General features: G+C 44.2%; 1 protein-coding gene across 2 annotated transcripts in view; it reads right to left on the reverse strand.

Moving 5' to 3' along the window:
* IGFBP4 (insulin like growth factor binding protein 4) overlaps nt 1-6,720 on the reverse strand; it is a 109,677-nt gene extending 102,957 nt beyond the window's left edge. For both annotated transcript variants that reach the window (XM_073607977.1, XM_073607976.1), the window contains exon 1: nt 6,199-6,720. In XM_073607977.1, coding sequence (XP_073464078.1) covers nt 6,199-6,544 — 346 coding nt within the window. In that variant the 5' untranslated portion in view covers nt 6,545-6,720. The remainder of the gene's footprint in view (nt 1-6,198) is intronic.
* Between the last annotated feature and the right edge of the window lie 12,857 nt (nt 6,721-19,577).

The following is a 19,577-nucleotide window of genomic DNA, read 5'->3' on the forward strand; positions in this document are numbered from 1 at the left end:
TCTGTTTGCTTGTATTTCCAGTTGAGTGTATGGGACATAAAGCCTCAAAGACAGGAGGACTCATCGGGTGGTTTTAAGTTGGTTTTCAGTGGATCTGGGCTTTGTATTGTTCTGCTCCCTTCTAGCTATAGAATGTCTTTATAGCAAACGGTCTCAATGGTAAACTCAAAGAATCATTGTGCAAAATAAATAGCTCTAAGTAACTTGTTATTCCCAACAGAACCATAAACCCGTTTTATACTAACTCGAGATACTGTGCTTTAGCTACAGTTTGTAGCCCAACTCTAGCATCCAACAATCCACAGTAGACACCCTGTAATTGACTCCTGAGATGGGATGCCAGTTCTTAAATCTGGAGCTTGAGGTAATACCTACACTATATTGTCAAAAGTATTGGGACACCTGCCTTTAAACGCACATGAACTTTAATGGCAACCCAGTCTTGGTCTGTAGGGTTCAATATTAAGTTGGCCAACCCTTTGCAGCTATAACCGTGTCAACTCTTCTGGAAAGTCTGTCCACAAGGTTTAGGAGTGTGTCTATGGGAACGTTCGACCATTCTTCCAGAAGCGTATCTGTGAGGTCAGGCACTGATGTTGGACGAGAAGTCCTGGCTAGCAGTCTCCGCTCTAATTCATCCCGAAAGTGTTTTATCAGGTTGAGGTCAGGACTCTGTGCAGGCCAGTCAAGTTCCTCCACCTCAAACTCGCTCATCCATGTCTTTATGGATCTTGCTTTGTGCACTGGTCCAAATCATTTGGTGGAGGGGGGATTATGGTGTGGGGTTGTTTTTCAGGGGTTGGGGGGTAGTAGTACAATACTGCATCATGGCCACTAGATGGAGCACAAACAATGTAACAATTCTAGAGAATGATAGAGGGAATTGCCAAATAAATGTAACCATCGGTTAAATTTATTTTATAATTCCCTCTAGAGTTGCCTAGAATTGTTACATTGAATCTCTTGTTACAAAGATGTATGTATTTCCTATGCTTCTCATTTCCATCTAGTGGCCATAATTTGGCCATAATGTGATATCTTACTACTGCCCATAATAAAAGAACATTCATTCAGAAGAGAAAATAGCCTAAAGAACATCTGTTAAATAGCTTAAAGAACATCTGTTTTTGCTTTATTGCACAGAACGAATGTACATACAGGTTTTCTGGATGAATGGCTGTGCCAATTTTTCATTAATTAAAGTGTCTTCGTAAAGGATTTTTTTTGAATGACAAACAGGTCATACTCACCTGCTCTGTGCAATGGTTTTGCACAGAGCAGCCCCAATCCTTCTCTTTTTGGGTACCCAGCGCTCTGGTCCTCTCCCCCTTGCTTTGGGGGCCCTCATGCATGCTCGCTCCCGAGCCAGCTCTTTGTGGCCATAAGACACACACAAGCTGGATCAAGATCAGGCTTAGGTAAGTATTAAGGGGGCTGAGGAGGGAGCTGCACACTGAAGGTTTTTTACCTGTAAAACAGTAAAAACCCTTAAGCCTTTACAACCACTTTAATTATAAATAGATCCTCTAATCTTTTCCTGAAAATGAAATAACTGCAGTTCAGGAAATATAAGACTGGGGATAATTATGGTATATGTACACCCACTCACTAAAGTCTCATAAAACTTGTTAATATAATTTTTGAAAACTATTGTCAATCCTTTTAAATCTGTGTTTTTTATTCAAATAATATCAGATAATCCTGCCATGAAGGTCCTTGTGTAAGCACTTCCTGTTATAGAGTGACAACGCCTTGTCTCTGAGTTGTTCTCCTGCGTTGTCACCTTGTCACAATTTTGCCCACCAAAGACTACAAGTGGGTGACAATGTACAGATATGGCCCACTGATGTCACCATCAGAAAATCTTCCCTGGAAATTGTTATTAAATCTCTATCCCTATAACCAATATAACATTCTACAGTATGACTATGCAAAAATAGTGAATTACAATAGCAGATGTTATGAGTGAAGTCTGTAATTGCATCTTCAACTCACAGCAGAACATTACAGCAAGTGAGATCCATCTCTTACTATGTTAAGGGATCACAAAAAAGTAAGAAATTGTAGCTGTTGCTAAAAACTATAAAGAGTACCATATAGGTGTAAAGCATAAATTTCAGAAACAAGTCAATCTAGGCATGTATAAACTCTTTCTTGGTCACAAATGCATTACAAATACACTATAATGTACTATAAACTACATAAAAACACAATTTTTTTCACCAACATTTTTACATAGCCACACTTCTCTCCTTCTCTACTATTGCTCTCCTTGTCTTGTAACTGATATTCACAGGTGCATGTTTGAGCGTTACTGATGCAATGCAATGTTTTATGAAAGTGCAGGTAAAGTTTTTTTTTTCTGCTATTAAACTATTGGTCACATTGCAATATTTGTAATTTTTTCCCCATATACACTATATTACCAAAATTATTGGGACGCCTGCCTTTACAGGCACGTGAAATTTAATGGCATCCCAGTCTTAGTCTATAGGGTTCAATATTGAGTTGGCCCACCCTTTACAGCTATAACAGCTTACACTCTTTTGGGAAGGCTGTCCACAAGGTTTAGGAGTGTGTCTATGGAAATGTTTGACCATTCTTCCAGAAGAGCATTTGAGAGGTCAGGCACTGATGTTGGACAAGAAGGCCTGGCTCGCCGTCTCCACTCTAATTCATCCCAAAGGTGTTTTATCGGGTTGAGGTCAGGACAGTCAAGTTCCTCTACCCCGAACTCCCTCATCCATATCTTTATAGATCTTGCTTTGTGCACTAGCCCAAATCATTTGGTGGAGGGAGGGGATTATGGTGTGGGGGTTGTGTTTCAGGGATTGGGCTTGGCCCCTTAATTCCAGTGAAGGGAACTCTTAAGACATCAGCATACCAAGACATTTTGGACAATTTCATGCTCCCAACTTTGTGGGAACAGTTTGGGGATGGCCCCTTCCTGTTACAACATGACTGCGCACCAATACACAAAGCAAGGTCCATAAAGACATAGATGAGCGAGTTTGGGGTGGAGGAACCTGAATGGCCTGCAAAGAGTCCTGACTTCAACCCGATAGAACACCTTTGGGATGAATGAAAGCGGAGACTGCGAGACAGGTCTTCTCATCCACATCATTGCCTGACCTCACAAATGGGCTTCTGGAAGAATTGTCAACATTCCCATAGACACAATCCTAAACCTTCTGGACAGCCTTCCCAGAAGAATTGAAGCTGTTATATCTGCAAAGGGTGGACCAACTCAATATTGAACCCTACAGACAAAGACTGGGATGTCATTAAATATCATGTGTGTGTAAAGGCAGGCGTCCCAATACTTTTGGTGATATAGTGTAGCTCCAATCCTCAAACAAAATAAAGGCCCATCTTTAGTTTTTGTCCCCTGCTGACACCAGCCCTCTAACAGGAGCATGGTTGTCATTCCCGCTCCCAAACTAGCGTGACAGCGCACAGCTAGTGCTTACTTGCTCACATAATAGAAAATCCTCCGGTGTGTAAACTGAGGGGCGGGACAGTAGGAGTGTCTATCTAAAATTTCACAACCCTCATTTCACTCCTGCGTATTTGTGCCAAATCACTATGGTCCTTGGGATATGTAGTCTGTGCTGGCAAGTCAAATGATGAACTTTGAACATGCACCGGCAGCTTGTGCGCCTGTGATCAGAGGTTAAAACAAGCACAAAGGTAAGGTTTTTACAAGTAAATAATTAATTTTTGTTATGCGATTTGATTATAGGGATAGTTTTGTGCTATAATCTTGTTCAAAGTGTTACTAAACCCACAACAGTAAAATCAGTCTGTATATGTAGTAAAGAATGCTTTTTATACTCACTGTGGAACCTAAGGGGTAATCCCCTGCATTGTGTAAAAAGACAGTTTGATCCTGTCTTCTCTGATCCTCCCTCCTTCCACTGTCCCCTGATAATTTCCTGATAATACAGAGTCTATGGAGTCAGGATGCACATGCTCAGTTTGGTGTATATTGCCAGAGAAGTTTTGTTTTTTTTCTTGGGAGAGTGCATATGAACAGCACAGGGCCAATCAGCACTATCCAGACAGAGGGTCAGACAGCCTGCAGTCTCATAGGACAGTTAGAAAACTCCTCCTACAAGACACTGATAGAAGTCACAAGACTGCTCTAGCTGCTGATGAGAAAATGTATTTAGCCGTTTATATTTACTAAAATAATTGCATTTCCATGTTTTGTGTACTGTGGGAGACCTCTATATAGTGAATGCAGCCCTCCTTGGTTTAGTAACACTTTAAATGAGCATTTAGCTTTGAAACTTTCTAAGACGGCTGAGGAAGAATTACCTGTTGTGCACAATATATTAAAATATGGAGGGATATTTGCAAATGATCAGAGACTTAAAGAAATCTATATCCTGATAATTCAGGAGGCTGTCATTGCTGAGCTTCCATTCTAAAAAAGACTAGTTGATTGCTTTCATTCCAATCCAAAGGCATCATTACTAGAATCCTTTACCCAAAATACATAGGCACATTGTAATACCCCGTACACACGATTCGATTTTCTGACAACAAATGTTGAATGTGAGCTCATTGGCTGAAAGTCCGACCGTGTGTATGCTCCATCGAACATTTGTTGTCGGACTTTCCGCCAACAAATGTTGGCTAGCAGGTTCTCAAATTTTCCGCCAACAAAACTTTGTTGTTGGAATTTCACAAGAGTTCACGCATGCTTGGAATCAAGCAGAAGGAGCCATATTGTACATCACCATGTTCCCACGTTCATAATTGTTGGCCAACATTTGTGTGACCGTGTGTATGCAAGACAAGTTTGAGCCAACAACCTTCGAACAAAAATCCACGGTTTTGTTGTTGGAAAGTCTGATCGTGTGTACGGGGCATTATTCTGACTTTACTTTCTGTGTACCTGATATAGGTCAGTAGCCCAAAACTGGGAATGAGCACAGATCTGGTTCGAACTTGGCTTTGAACCAAAACCTAGAAGGAATCTATCACTCCTGCCCACTGTCATCCAATCAATTGTGGCCAGGGCATTTCCCACCCTGCAGCTGTCTGTAGACAAAGGGGTGGGAATGCTGTTGATATTATTGACCTACGATGGCCACATGGTCATGTTAGGTAAAAGTCATTGAGGTATGAATGTCCTGGCCTCAGTTGATTGGGTGGCAGTGGGTGGGAGTAACAGCTTCCTTCCGGGTTCAGTCCAAACCTAAGTTTGGACCATACCTGTGCTTATCCTTACTTGCAATATAAGTAAAAAACAAAGAGAAAATAAAGCAACAATGTTTGCAGTGACAATACTCATACTGCTATAAGTACAATTTTCCTATAAATTTTGGTTTGTGGTAGTGGAATTAAGGAAAACATGGTTAAAACTGTAGCTGCCCTTGAAGAGCTAGGGAATATGAACTATCACAGACATTAAAAGGCTTGGAAAGTTAGGAGGCAGCTATACCTGTATATGTCTAACCTGGTACATGCACTGTTATAGTCTGAGAACATGTTTTTCAAAAAATGAATTTAATCGACAATATGAAAAAAAATTACTAAAATACATAAACTGATTTTCAGCCTCATACAAGCCTGTCATTACGTCGTGTCTACACAAGACACACAAAAAAAAAAATAATACATTTGCTTGCTCTACACTATGTAAGCAAGCTTTAAGTGTTTTAATTTGAGCTGTCAAGCACACATCACTCACACTCTCCGTCCAAGCTCAGCTTACTGCCATGGTAAATTGCACTAAGAAAATTGAGCATTAAATGAGGGTAATTAACTTTGCTCTTTAACACATTATTTTTTCCTAACACCACAGACCACTCGTCACTCCATCCTATAAGTATATATGCAGATGTGGAACAAAGTTAATGATCTGGCACCAAGAAAAATAATCCAGACTTAACTCTTTAAGATGCAAAGCTGTGCTAGGTTGTTCATGTGTTTTAAGCCTGCACAACACATGAAAGGTACTTCTATACATTAAGAGACATGCAGTCTGGTGCTATAACAGTTAAGAATTCGATTTGTTGTAAAGTTATATCCTTGAGGCATTTCCTGCCTTTGAAGTGGGAGAGACACAATTGCAAGTTCCTCAAAACACAATGCTAGAATCAGATTGCATTAAGGAAATTTAATTAGAAATAGCTGTTGAGCTGTGTTTTTTTTTTTTTTTTTGGAAGGGGGGGAAATAATTCTCACCTGCTGTCTGGAAAGTCCCCTGTATGGCTTCTATCTCCCCGGTCTCAGTGCAGACCCCCTGCCCATGCATAAGGGTCTGCAGGGGTTTTTCGGCACCTTTGGTGGGATAGCAGCGCAGCCCAGAGCCACATCGGGCAGTGTAGACCCCACATGGCATCCCTTTCTGGAGGGCACAGGTGGCACAGCACCCACAACCGGGTTCTTTCACCAGTTCCAGGCACCCAGTAGGGTCCAGACAGCGAATGAGCTTCTCCTGTGAGCAAGGAGGGCACTGTATGGCATCATCTGCAACTCCAAGAGATGCCAGGGAGATGAGGATTAAGGCAAAGTGGCAGTGCCCAAGCATTGTGTGTGGCTGGCCAGTAAGGTTAGAGGTGAATTAGAGGGTGGGCAGATCTGGCAGACTGGTACAGCAGTCACTCAGCAGTCAGCACACAGGAACATGAAATGATCCAGCCTTGACTGTGCTCTCCATAGCAAGAATGAGGGGGGACTGAAAATTTACTGCACTGAGCAGATAGATGTGGACTTTATACTGGCTGCAAGCCACTCCTATCTCTAGTCCCATTGCCAGAAGAAAGGGGGAGAGTGTGGGGATGGTGAACGAGACAAGCAGAACTTATAGAGCAGTGCAGTCAAAGAAACAGAGCAAAATAAGATCAGAAAGAATTAGAAGAAATGCTATAAGGAATAATGAATACAAGCCAATGCAAACAGCTATAATGATGTATAAATTGCAACAACCCATAGCAAGCAACCAGACATTTCTGCAGTTTAGAGGAGGTAAAACAATTCAACATGATTATTCTTTGGTGGTGCAGGTAAAAGTGTCCATAGACATGAGATCTCAGTCTGCCAGACTGGCCTTATTTAAAAGACGGTGAATACGGGGAGCTGGACTTGGATTATTTTTCCCATCAATCAGGCAGCATTAGCTGGGCTTGGTGACTGACCCTAGGTAGCTCTACCACAAAGAAGACCTCCTAAAAAGAGAAGAAGCCTCCAGTAGAGAAATTAATGTGACATTGAAAAAAAGAACACCAGCTGGATGTCCTATGCCATGTACACACGGGTGGACTTTTCGGCATCAAAGGTCCGACGGTCTATCCGACGGACTTTTGACCGACTTCCGACAGACTTTCGAACAAACGGACTTGGCTACACATGATCACACTAAAGTCCGACGGATTTGTACATGATGATGTACGACCGGACTAAAATAAGGAAGTTGATAGCCAGTAGCCAATAGCTGCCCTAGCGTTGGTTGTCGTCCGTCGGACTAGCATACAGACGAACGGATTTTTTGACTGGACTCGAATCCGTCGGAAAGATTTGAAGCATGTTTCAAATCTAAAGTCCGTCTGATTTTCGACCGAAAAGGTCCGTCAGAAGTCCGATGAAGCCCACACACGGTCAGATTGTCCGACAGATTCGTTCCGGCAGACGAGTTTGGTCGAAAAAGGCGGCCCATGTGTACACGGCATTAGGAATCCATAAACATTTATTGCTGATAAAATAAAAGTTTCCCAAGCACACAAACATAGTGCTTCTCTTTTGATAAAGAGCTCTTTCCAGGTGCTTATATACACTATATTACCAAACGTATTAGGACGTCTGCAATTACACGTACTGTACATGAACTTTAATGGCACCCCAGTCTTAGTCCGCAGGGTTCAATATTGAGTTGGCCCACCCTTTGCAGCTATAACAGCTTCAACTCTTCTGGGAAGGCCGTCCACAAGTTTAGGAGTGTGTCTATGGGAATGTTTGACCATTCTTGCAGAAGCGCATTTGTGAGGTCAGGCACTGATGTGGACGAGAAGGCCTGGCTCGCAGTCTCTGCTCTATCTCATCCCAAAGGTGTTCTATCGGGTTAAAGTCAAGACTCTGCGCAGGCCAGTCAAGTTCCTTCACCCCAAACTTGCTAATCCATGTCTTCATGGACCTTGCTTTGTGCACTGGTCTAAATCATTAGATGGAGGGGGGATTACGATGTGGGGTTGGGCTTGGCCCCTTAGTTCCAGTAAAGGGAACTCTTAAGGCATCAGCATACCAAGACATTTTGGACAATTTCATGCTCCTAACTTTGTGGAAACAGTTTGGGGATGGCCCCTTCCGGTTCCAACATGATTGCACACCAGTGCATAAAGCAAGGTCCATAAAAACATGGATGAGTGAGTTTGTGGTGGAGGAACTTGACTGGCCTGCACAGGGTCCACACCTCAACCAGACAGAACACGTTTGGGATAAATTAGAGTGGAGATTGCAAGCCAGGCCTTCTCGTCCACATCAGTGCCTGACCTCATAAATGTGCTTCTTGAAGAATGGTCAAACATTCTGTAAAGGACAAGCACCAAATGTAGAGCTTTAAGGACACCGCCACTTGCTGTTTGTTCTTTTTAAGGGCTTTGTTTGCCCATTTTTATTAAAAGCAAGTTCAGCAAACAAACACAGGTTACCCTCAAAGGGGTTTTCAGCATTCCTTTTTCTATCAATAAAAGGACATTCAGCCTAGTTGGCTCTCACTTGCAGCACGGCGGCTCTGGCCTTACATGCCAGGCCCTTGTCTGTCTTGTACAGACTGTTCACCGACCAACTTGGCGCATATAGCTAGCAGCCTCTTGCTGCACTGGCTCCCCCGTGGAGCCCTCCTGACTCCTGGCCAGACTGCCTATCTGCCGGGGTGGTCAGGTTACTATTAAAAGCCCAGCACACACCTAACCAATCAGTATGCTGGCTGTTCTCAAAATCAGGACACAGGACTGGGGATTTCATCCCACCCGAATCTCTCAGAAATCCCCAAGCTCCAGGTCCCAAAGTGGATTTTGAAAAACACTGAGGAAACTGAAAGGCAGGTTTCCTCTTCATGTTACAAGCTCCCTGGAGCCCCTCGACCCATCTTGTTGAGAATTCTGGGTCACAACCTCCTTCTAGACCCTGGCAGGGTAACGCTCTGCCACAATTTCAAAAGACATACTCCTAGACCTTGTAGACATCCTTCCCAGAAGAGTTGAAGCTGTTATAGCTGCAAAGGGTGGGCCAACTCAATATCAAATCCTACAGACTAAGACTGGGATGCCATTAAACTTCATGTGCGTGTAAAGGCAGGCGTCCCAGTACTTTATTTACACTAATATAGTGTAGTTAGAGTCCTATAGGAAATTTTGCTCTGTCTTATTTAAGTCCTGGCTATCTTTTATGCTCCCTTTATCTTGATTTTATTGGCAATAAATGTTTATGGGCTCATTAGATGACCAGCTGGCATTTTTTTTGTCGATCTGGATCTACCCTTTGTTTTTGATGAGAATTCAGTGTCAATGGGGCAACACGAAACAAGTGAAAAAAACAATAGGGCAGGAATGAAGTCATTGCCTGATTGCAGCCTTTTTTTCTCAGCAGCAGGACTGTCTGCGGGCTGCCCACCCTCCTTCCTCTATTACCAGGCCAAGTATTACAACTACAGTACTCCTCCTAAGAGCCCTTGCACACTGGGGCGGGGGGCGGCGTCAGCGGTAAAATGCCGCTATTATTAGCGGCGTTTTACCGTCGGTATGCGGCCGCTAGTGGGGGGGTTTTACCCCCCGCTAGCGGCCGAGAAAGGGTTAAATACCACCGTAAAGCGCCTCTGCAGAGGCGCTTTGCCGGCGGTATAGCCGCGCCGTCCCATTGATTTCAATGGGCAGGAGCGGTAAAGGAGCGGTATACACACCGCTCCTTCACCGCTCCGAAGATGCTGCTAGCAGGACTTTTTTTACCGTTCTGCCAGCGCATCGCTCCAGTGTGCAAGCCCCGAGGCTCTATGAGCCCTTGCACACTGGGGCGGTTTGCAGGCGCTATTGCGCTAATAATAGCGCCTGCAAACCGCCCCGAAAGTGCCGCTGCTGTCATCCCAGTGTGCAAGCCCCGAGGGCTTGCACACTGGAGCGATGCGCTGGCAGGACGGTAAAAAAAGTCCTGCCAGCAGCATCTTCGGAGCGGTGAAGGAGCGGTGTGTATACCGCTCCTTTACCGCTCCTGCCCATTGAAATCAATGGGACGGCGCGGCTATACCGCCGGCAATGCGCCTCTGCAGAGGCGCTTTGTGGTGGTATTTAACCCTTTCTCGGCCGCTAGCGGGGGGTAAAACTGCCCCGCTAGCGGCCGCATACCGACGGTAAAACGCCGTTAATAATAGCGGCGTTTTACCGCCGACGCCGCCCCCCGCCCCAGTGTGCAAGGGCTCTTATGAGACATTCTGATGTGCATTTATGAAGATAAACGCAAGGGGGTGCCAGTATAAGTGCAGTATAAACACTTTTTTTAAAGTGGATAAAATGATAAGTCAAATACAGACTCACATAAATGAGTGAGAAGTTTGCTTGTCTGTGTCTAAAATCAGGATCAAAAGCTAGTGAGATGTTCGCATCCAGTGGTAATAGAAGCCGAGGCACCATGTTCGGCCAAACCAGGAAGTGAAGGCAACCACCGTGGTGAAGATATTATTCAGCACACCATGGATCTTCAAATTGAGTCCAAACGTTTTTTTTAATTAAAGCATGATAGCATCACAAGCAAGAGAGTGCAAAGTTTTGGAGTCACACAAGACCCCTTTGTTAGGCAACCACTGTGAAGCGCAGAACCAAAAGTGATGTTACACCAGACTCTTTGTTGCTGTTTAGAGATTTGGTCCGATCTGTGGAGAAGCATGCCTCTCTCAAGTGCATATCCAGTCTCAGGATCTATTACTGTTGACTCATTATGGACTTATTTGTCTTTTAATCCCTTCCTGCCAGTCTTATGCCCTTCCCCTATTTGGTTGATTTTTACCATTGTCCATAAGGAAGGAACTGTTGTCAAGTACATCTGCATTGCGCCATATATAACTGTTTATTATAGTGCATCTATGGCCAGCTTTACTACCTTTTGTATCTAGTCCTTCTGTTATTTTAATACAGTTGTAACATTTAAAAAAGTTTAAAGTAAACTTTCTGTAACACATTGATCTTTATCATTGAGCTACTTTTAGGACATCATAAAGAGGATTTCCACTTTCCCAAAGTGGACTCCCACAGCAAATCGGCAGAAATGTTTTGCTCAGAACCCCTCAGGCACCTGTTTGAACTCAGCAGTCAAGGAGCTCTAGGGCTACTGGGGCTCAGCACATCTGAGCAGCCTCCTTAGGAAATCTATTGCTTTTCAGTGGGGTTTACGAGGTCAGACAGAGCCTGCCAAGGGCAACCTGAGAAGCGAGCATGCTATTTTGATATACCGTATTGATCGCGTATAACACGCACCTTCACTTTAAGAGGGAAGTTTCAGGAAAAAAACTTAAATTTTAAATAAAGAACTGTGAAGCAAAATAAGGGTCAGTGCCCATCTGCAGCCTCACAAGTGCCATGAATGTAGCACCCCCATTGCCATGAATGCAGCACCCACCATTACCATGAATGCAGCCCCACCATTGCCATCAGTGCAGCACCCCCATTGCCATCAGTGCAGCACCCCCATTGCCAGGAATGCAGCACACCCATTGCCAGGAATGCAGCACACCCATTGCCAGGAATGCAGCACCCCCATTGCCAGGAATGCAGCACCCACCATTGCCATTAGTTCAGCACCCACCATTGCCAGGATTGCAGCACCCACCATTGCCAGGAATTCAGCACCCCCATTGCCAGGAATGCAGCACCCCCATTGCCAGGAATGCAGCACCCACCATTGCCAGGAATGCAGCACCCACCATTGCCAGGAATGCAGCACCCCCATTGCCATCAGTGCAGCACCCCCATTGCCATGAATGCAGCACCCCCATTGCCAGGAATGCAGCACCCACCATTGCCAGGAATGCAGCACCCCCATTGCCATGAATGCAGAACCCACCATTGCCATCAGTGCAGCACCCACCATTGCCAGGAATGCAGCACCCACCATTGCCAGGAATGGAGCACCCCCATTGCCAGGAATGCAGCACCCACCATTGCCAGGAATGCAGCACCCCCATTGCCATCAGTGCAGCACCCCCATTGCCATGAATGCAGCACCCCCATTGCCAGGAATGCAGCACCCACCATTGCCAGGAATGCAGCACCCACCATTGCCAGGAATGCAGCACCCCCATTGCCATGAATGCAGAACCCACCATTGCCATCAGTGCAGCACCCACCATTGCCAGGAATGCAGCACCCACCATTGCCAGGAATGGAGCACCCCCATTGCCAGCAATGCAGCACCCCAATTGCCATGAATGCAGCACCCATCATTGCCAGGAATGCAGCACCCACTATTGCCAATAATGCAGCACCCCATTGCTAGGAATGCAGCACCTCCATTGCCAGGAATGCAGCACCTCCATTGCCAGAAATGCAGCACCCATCATTGCCAGGAATGCAGCATCCACCATTGCCAGGAATACAGCACCCACCATTGCCAGAAATGCAGCACCCCTATTGCCAGGAATGCAGCACCCCCATTGCCAGGAACGCAGCACCCAACATTGCCAGGAACGCAACACCCACCATTGCCAGGAATGCAGCACCCACCATTGCCAGGAATACAGCACCCCCATTGCCATTAATGCAGACTCACCATTGCCATCAGTGCAGCCTGATTGATGGCCATCCATCTGCAGCCTTGGAGGGGACAGGGAGGGGGGCGAGACGAGCGCCAAAAGATTACATACAGGAAAAACTCCTGTTTTCTCGGCGGCCTCTTTAATCGAAAGGCCCACCTCTTATGATGCATGTGGCTAGAGTATGGACAGGTCATCCATCTGTCAGGGATAGTGCTTAGCTTCAGGGAGAGGTTCCTGAGGAGTAGAGAAAGTGCAGGGACACGCCATCCTTCCTGGAAGCCTCCCAACTTGGGTAAGAATTGGCCAGGCCACATTCCACCTCTTAAAACAGATGCTGACAGCGAACCCGAGACCGTCTGCTACTACTCATCACTGTTACATCCAGTGAGTGCTCCTAGTCGGGCTGTCTTCCCGTCAGGCTTGTTATATTTTGCCGAACTTCAATTACAATAAACTGTATATCTCTGTTCTGTGCTCCTGGACTGCAAGTCTGTTTTTTCGCCACACCATGCTGCACATACTCACAACCTTTTAACAGTAGCTCTCCCCCTGCCCCCCAAACACTTGCCGTAGCCCGATCTTGATCCAGCGCTGTGTATATATGCCGCAGCTTTTCTCCCCTCTCTCTGCCATTGACCCCTACTGCATTTCAGTCAAAACCTGTGAGTAGAGCAGGGGTGGCGGAACCGAGGTGGGCTGTGTGCCTTAATAGACACAGCTCAGCTCAGGATCAAGCATGCGCGTGTGCCCCCCAAAGGAAGCACCTTCCTATGGGGGCACTGGGCGGGGGGAGGAGCCAGGAGCGTCAGCGGGGGACCCAAGAGGAAGAGGAACTGGGATGCTTTGTGCAAAATCATTGTACAGAGCAGGCAAGTATGACTTGTTTAATAGTCTTATTTTAAAAAATGTAATATTTACAATCACTTTAATGTATACAGTATATCCTACAGTAGGTCCCTTTAGTTCAGGCAAGCATTTGTGCCATTTTTGGTAACAGTATCGACGTGTGACAAATTCAGGCAGTTTCTACCACCACTTTAAGAACCTGTCAATGTGGTTGTGATAAATTCTTAAAGAAATGCCATCAGTTTGCAGATTAGGCAACTAACCGCAATGAAGACCAACTCTGAGCTTGCATGCAGAGAGACACAGTGCTTAGAGTGGGGCATATCTGTTTTGGAAATTTTCATGGATGTGACAACTTCCCCACAGGGCTCTATCCTTGGCTCCATTCAGTTTTTGCCTGGGAATTCTCTGCGGGCCGGAAGCTGAATGAAAGTCGAATGGGGTTGGATACTGGTGATGTCATTTCCCAAATATGGCAATGCCCACACACAGAAGGAAGACCTGACGGAGAAATACTCTTGAGGCCAGAGCATCTGTTCAATGGCTGGAGCCTGATGGGGAACTGAGAGACTAGATCCCCCTCCGGTTCACATTGATTTTGACTGACAGTGCATGGCAGTGGAAGGATTCCATAGCTGTGGCTATGGAATCCATCCACTGAAGTGTCCTGTCAATCAAAAGCCTCCTTCTGAAAATGTGTGTTACATGTATTTAAATGGTAACTCCTCTTGCGTGGGAAAAAAAATGAGCAAATAAAAAAATAATATAGCATATGCAATTGCGACACAAGTCATATTGTAAATGAATATTATTAAAATCTACCTTTTCAATCTGCAGTGCAGTCATTTTCTGTAAAATGCAACGCCATATGGAAGCGTTCTGTACACAGATGGTGTGCAGACGCCCCCCAGATATATAATTTCCTGCTTGTGTGATTGGCTTACTGATTTTCCCAGAAGTCTGCACCAAGATGAAAATCAGATTTTGAGCATCCCCTGCAACAAAAACGTCATTTTTTGTGAGATGATCTCAAAGGGAAATCACGCATAAAGGGATGCAGAACCTGGAAGCAGACCCTGCAAGTTTCCTCATTAGAGCCCTGTAGGTGCAGCAGCTGATTGATAATTATAAAACCACTCCCATACAGTTTGCGTTGGATCATGTATATATATAAGTATATATATATATATATATATATATATATATATATATATATACGTGATCCAGCTCTTCTGGGTAGGGCACGTGCATGCGCGCTGCCGGCGGTTTACTCCCGCTGTGATCACACATAGCGGGAGCCCAGCGGCCGGTATGGCAGATTTGATGGCCACCGGCACTGGCCAATTGTTCAGTACACGGTACAAGTACAAGGTAGATCGCCGTTCTGTCAGTAGGGAAGGCAAAACAGGGACACGGATCTATGCCTTCCCTTAGTAAAAGCACCTTCCACAGTACACAAAATCACTAGCTAGGCATACAGTTAAAGGGTTTGTTAACCCATTTATATAAGACTATGCCATCCCCTCTATTAGAGGCTGGCATAGCACACTATGTATGTATTTTTAAAAACGAGCGTTCTAAATACCGCATTTGAGCTGTCTTCAGGCCGGTCACATGACTAATGGCCACTTTACAGCTCCGGTGGATGTCTTCTGCGGGAGGAGCTGTGATCTCCCTCTGACGCCAGCAGGGGAGATCACGTGGCCGCTCGTCTCCTCCGCAGAAGCCGTGTAAAACGGCCGCGAGACACGTGACTGGCCTGAAGACAGCTCTAATGAGGTATTTAGAATGCTCGTTTTTAAAAGGGATTTACATAGTGTGGAATGCCAGGGGCTGGCAGTGACCATTTTAGGATTTTATTTTTAATAATAGCGGCGGGGGGGCTACACAGCTGACAGGCAGGAAGGAAGGGGTTGAAGGGGGAAAGAGCAGAGCAGGGCAGCGTATGAAGAAGGGACGCCCTCTGACCACGGTGATCAGGGCTGAGCAGCCCTGATTTTTGTGGTCAGCGCAGAGAGGGCATACAGGAAGTGTCAGGTTCAGGGAGGTTTATTACAGCTTAGAGGGGGGAAGATTACATAGCACAAGCACTGTGCTGTGTAATCTGCTTTAAGGGACCAGGATCTGCATTTTCTTGGGGGGTTTACAAACACTTTAACCCCTTGATCGCTCCAATGTTAACCCCTTCCCAGCTAGGTGTCATTAGTACAGTGACATTGCATATTTTCTCCAAAAAAAAAGAGTCAATTAGTGTCCAAATTGTCCACCGCAATATCACATTTTATAAGTCGCTGATCACCGTCATTACTAGTAAATAAAAAAAAAAAAAAAAAAAATCCCACAGTTTGTAGACGCTATAACTTTTGCGCAAACCAATCAATATATGCTTTTTTTTTTTTACCAAAAATATGTAGCAGAATACATACTGGCCTAAATTGATGAAGAAATTAGATTTCTTTACATTTTTTTATTGGAAATGTTTTATAGCAGAAATTAAAAAATATTGTTTTTTTTGTTCAAAATTGTTGGTCTTTTTTTGTTTATAGCACAAAAAATAAAAAACGCAGAGGTGATCAAACACCACCAAAAGAAAGCTCTATTTGTGGGAAAAAAGGACATAAATTTTATATAGGTACAGCGCCACACGACCGCGCAATTGTCAGTTAAATTAACCAGTGCCGTATCGCAGTAAATGGCCTGGTCATGAAGGGGGGTAAATCTTCCAGAGGTCGAGTGGTTCATGGAGCTTAGCAGAGCTGTTGCATATGTCAACCTTCATTAGAAAAGAATTGTTCACAGTTGTAATACAGAAATGTCAGTGTCCCATTTTTGCAACATTGATTTTGTAAACCTTTTCATCTGAATCTCTCAACTCACAGATAATCTACTTATTAGCCTCTTTATCTACCCTCTTTCAGGCTTCTCTTTTATTTTAAAGAATGTCACTAAACCTTATTTGATTTTAAAATGAGCAAATAACATATACGTATTGGTAAAGCTGAAGTTTAGTTAAATATGTTTTTTGGGTTACAGCCCCAAACACAATAGGTATGTGTAATGACATGTATCCCATTGCTCATGGGAATGTAGCAAGAAAAGTTTATATAAATGGTGAAGGAGGCAGGAGGGGACGGGTGAGTGGTGCAGCTTTCCTTATTTTGACCCACGGCTGCTATCCTTCACAGAGTCAGGGCAAAATCCGCCGGCTGTGAAGATGACAGAGGATTTTCAACAGATGCAGCCTCCTGCAGGTGATGGTATAAATAGCTATTGTGTATGGTGCTAAACTTCAGATTTAGTGTAATCTGGGGGGGGGGACCAAACTTATAAACTTAGTGATTCAATGGAAGATTGGATGCTAGATGGGGGTACTTGGAGTTCACCTTTTTTCTACCAAAACAAAGTGTTCTAGAGACATCCTTTGACCTATGCCTGGTTGTCTGGTGTGTCTGGGAGAAGATTACTTGTAGCAGGGGGTTACTGTCCTTTTATTGTGTTCCCATCTTCCTGGGTGTTTTGTCTTACCTTGGGAGGGCCCACCAACTTTTTTGGGATAGGGAGGAGCTAGTATAGGGGATGTCCATAGGAAATAGAGAGAGAGAGATGAAACTGTAAGACACGTACACATTTCTCCCTTGGGGGACAAGTGGGTAGGCTTTGGGCCAGAAGTCTGGGAAGGGAGAGCAGATGCAATCAGCACAGCATTGTGAGCACCGCAGTGTTGCCATTTTCTCTATAAATTAAATAATTGTTCAATAAAAAAGACTAAAATCAAGAAATGTTTTATTGATGTGGTCGGTAGTGGTATTCAGCATATGGAATAAAGCTCCAATCTTCCTACAGTCAAGCATGTTCAGTAATGTTGCTGTTAAATTTGCTGGACTGGTCACAAGGTCTCTGTGAGACACAAATGGCACAACCAATACCTAGGGGGGCAGAGAAATCTAGCAGTTGCCTTGGAATGGGAGTGAGTGGTGGTTTAGTAATGGAGTGCCCCTCAGTGGTGGTAATCAGGAACACTCCCCGTGCCTTTGCATTCGTCATCCCCCTATTCTTATGGGTCTCAGACCTGAAACCACTGGCAGTTGAGGCCTTATGAGCAAAGTGTGTTTAGTGGTTTCCTTACTAGGCCTAGGGCCAAAGGAATGCAGAAAAAGGGGTTATCCAGTATACTGAGTTTTATATGTCCTCATCCCTAAGTTAAACATATACAATAAAAAAAATGGTAGTAGCCAGGGACTTTGTGACTGCTTGCTGGAACTCTGGATGTAAAGGGAAGGATATCCTGACACTGAGAATGATTGGATTATAGGACGTGGATAAGCCCTAAGCCCTCCTTGCTCTGCTTGAAATATGGATGATGATACGTTTGACTTTTCATTTGATTTGTCCATTTATATGGAATATGGATGACCATTGATGTCCTCTTGCACTAATCGCATACAACCTACCGTATGAGAGCTTCCTAGCCCTTTTCTCCCCCCACATAGAAAAGAGACGACACAGTGAATATATGGTTTTATCATAATGGGAATCATGGGTTTCATCATGCTGATTGCTCACATGTATTCCCGAAGAAGATCTTTGTATTGGATCTAAACCATAACTAAACCCTGAACTCAATATTATAAAGTTGGTGTGTGTCTTATTTTTTACTGAATATTCCAATAAAATGTATGGTTTTTATATGTGAAGTGTTCTCTTTATATCTATATTTTCCTCAAAAGGTCCCTGGCTACTAACATTTTTTGTTTGTAATGTAGAATCTGAGTTGTGTAGAGCCGGCAGGGAAGGATCACAGCCTCAGTTCACCACCCCTGCAAAGCTAAAGCATGAGCCCCCATGCTGGGAACTGGCTTAACATCCCAGCCATCAAAGGGCCCTCTTACATGCTAAATGGAGCAGACTTTTCCTAGCCTAACAGGAGTTTGCAGGCAACTGTTTGCAAGAGAGGCTGAGGAACACCATCTCAATGCTTTGTGCTGTACTTGGGGCCTGAGATTTGATGTCACCTAAAGTATGGAAGAACTGCTGTTAAGCTTCCTAAGAAAGTACATATCAACCCGATCTTCTACCCTGCTTTATAATCTGACTGCTAAACAGGTAGTGATGGTGTATTCACATGTTTGTAGAACAGAAGATTCCTCCCCAGGGTAAACACTTAGTTCCAAAGGAGCGACTGAAAGATTCTATATTAGTCTTTCTGAAACCTTTTACCCAGAGGGGACCCTTGAAATTATTTTCAGGCCTCGGAGAACTAATGCTAAAAACAATTCATTGAGGGTTACTGAGAAAAATGCACCTTACATTTGTGGCTACTGGAAAGAATTTCCCCCTTACAAAATTGGACAGAATGCCACCCTTACTAGCAGCTTAAAAGATCATTGGTGCTATGCCACTGGTTCTGCCAAGTGGCATTGGCCCTGGATCCATGCAAGCATTATCAAATGGGATGTCAATTATCCATTGCTCAAGGAACCCTTAGCAAACTATGGAGGAACCTTAGGGTTCCACAGAACCCATGTTGAGAATAGCTGTTATATACTAAGGTCCTGAGTGAGTGAGTAGGGACAAAGGAGGTTATACGCTGGTAAACGCTGCAGAGTTCAGGTATAAACCAGGAATAAAGATCCGATCCTTTGATTCAATGGGAGCTCCTCATGCTCTATAGGAGCTCTGTTGTCAGTGACATTTTTTTGGATACTTTCAATTTATCATACTTGTGTTGGGCTTAGTAACTTTTTTGACTGTCTCTTATATTTGTTATTCTGTCCAGTAAACATTGTAGAAGCTGATTGGTTACTTAGAGAAAGTTAGTATTTTCAGACTGCATGATGTGAAGGAAAGTACCGTACATTAACCTTAGCAAACAATTTCTCATTCCCTTGCTTTATTTTTTTTAAATTATCTAAGTTAAACTAAAATAGCATCTTTAAACTACATGAACATTTGTGCGTTTACATGTGCCAGGACTTTAGTGCTC

The sequence above is a fragment of the Aquarana catesbeiana genome, linkage group LG12 (assembly GCF_042186555.1).
Source record: "Aquarana catesbeiana isolate 2022-GZ linkage group LG12, ASM4218655v1, whole genome shotgun sequence".
In the NCBI taxonomy this organism is placed as follows: domain Eukaryota; kingdom Metazoa; phylum Chordata; class Amphibia; order Anura; family Ranidae; genus Aquarana; species Aquarana catesbeiana.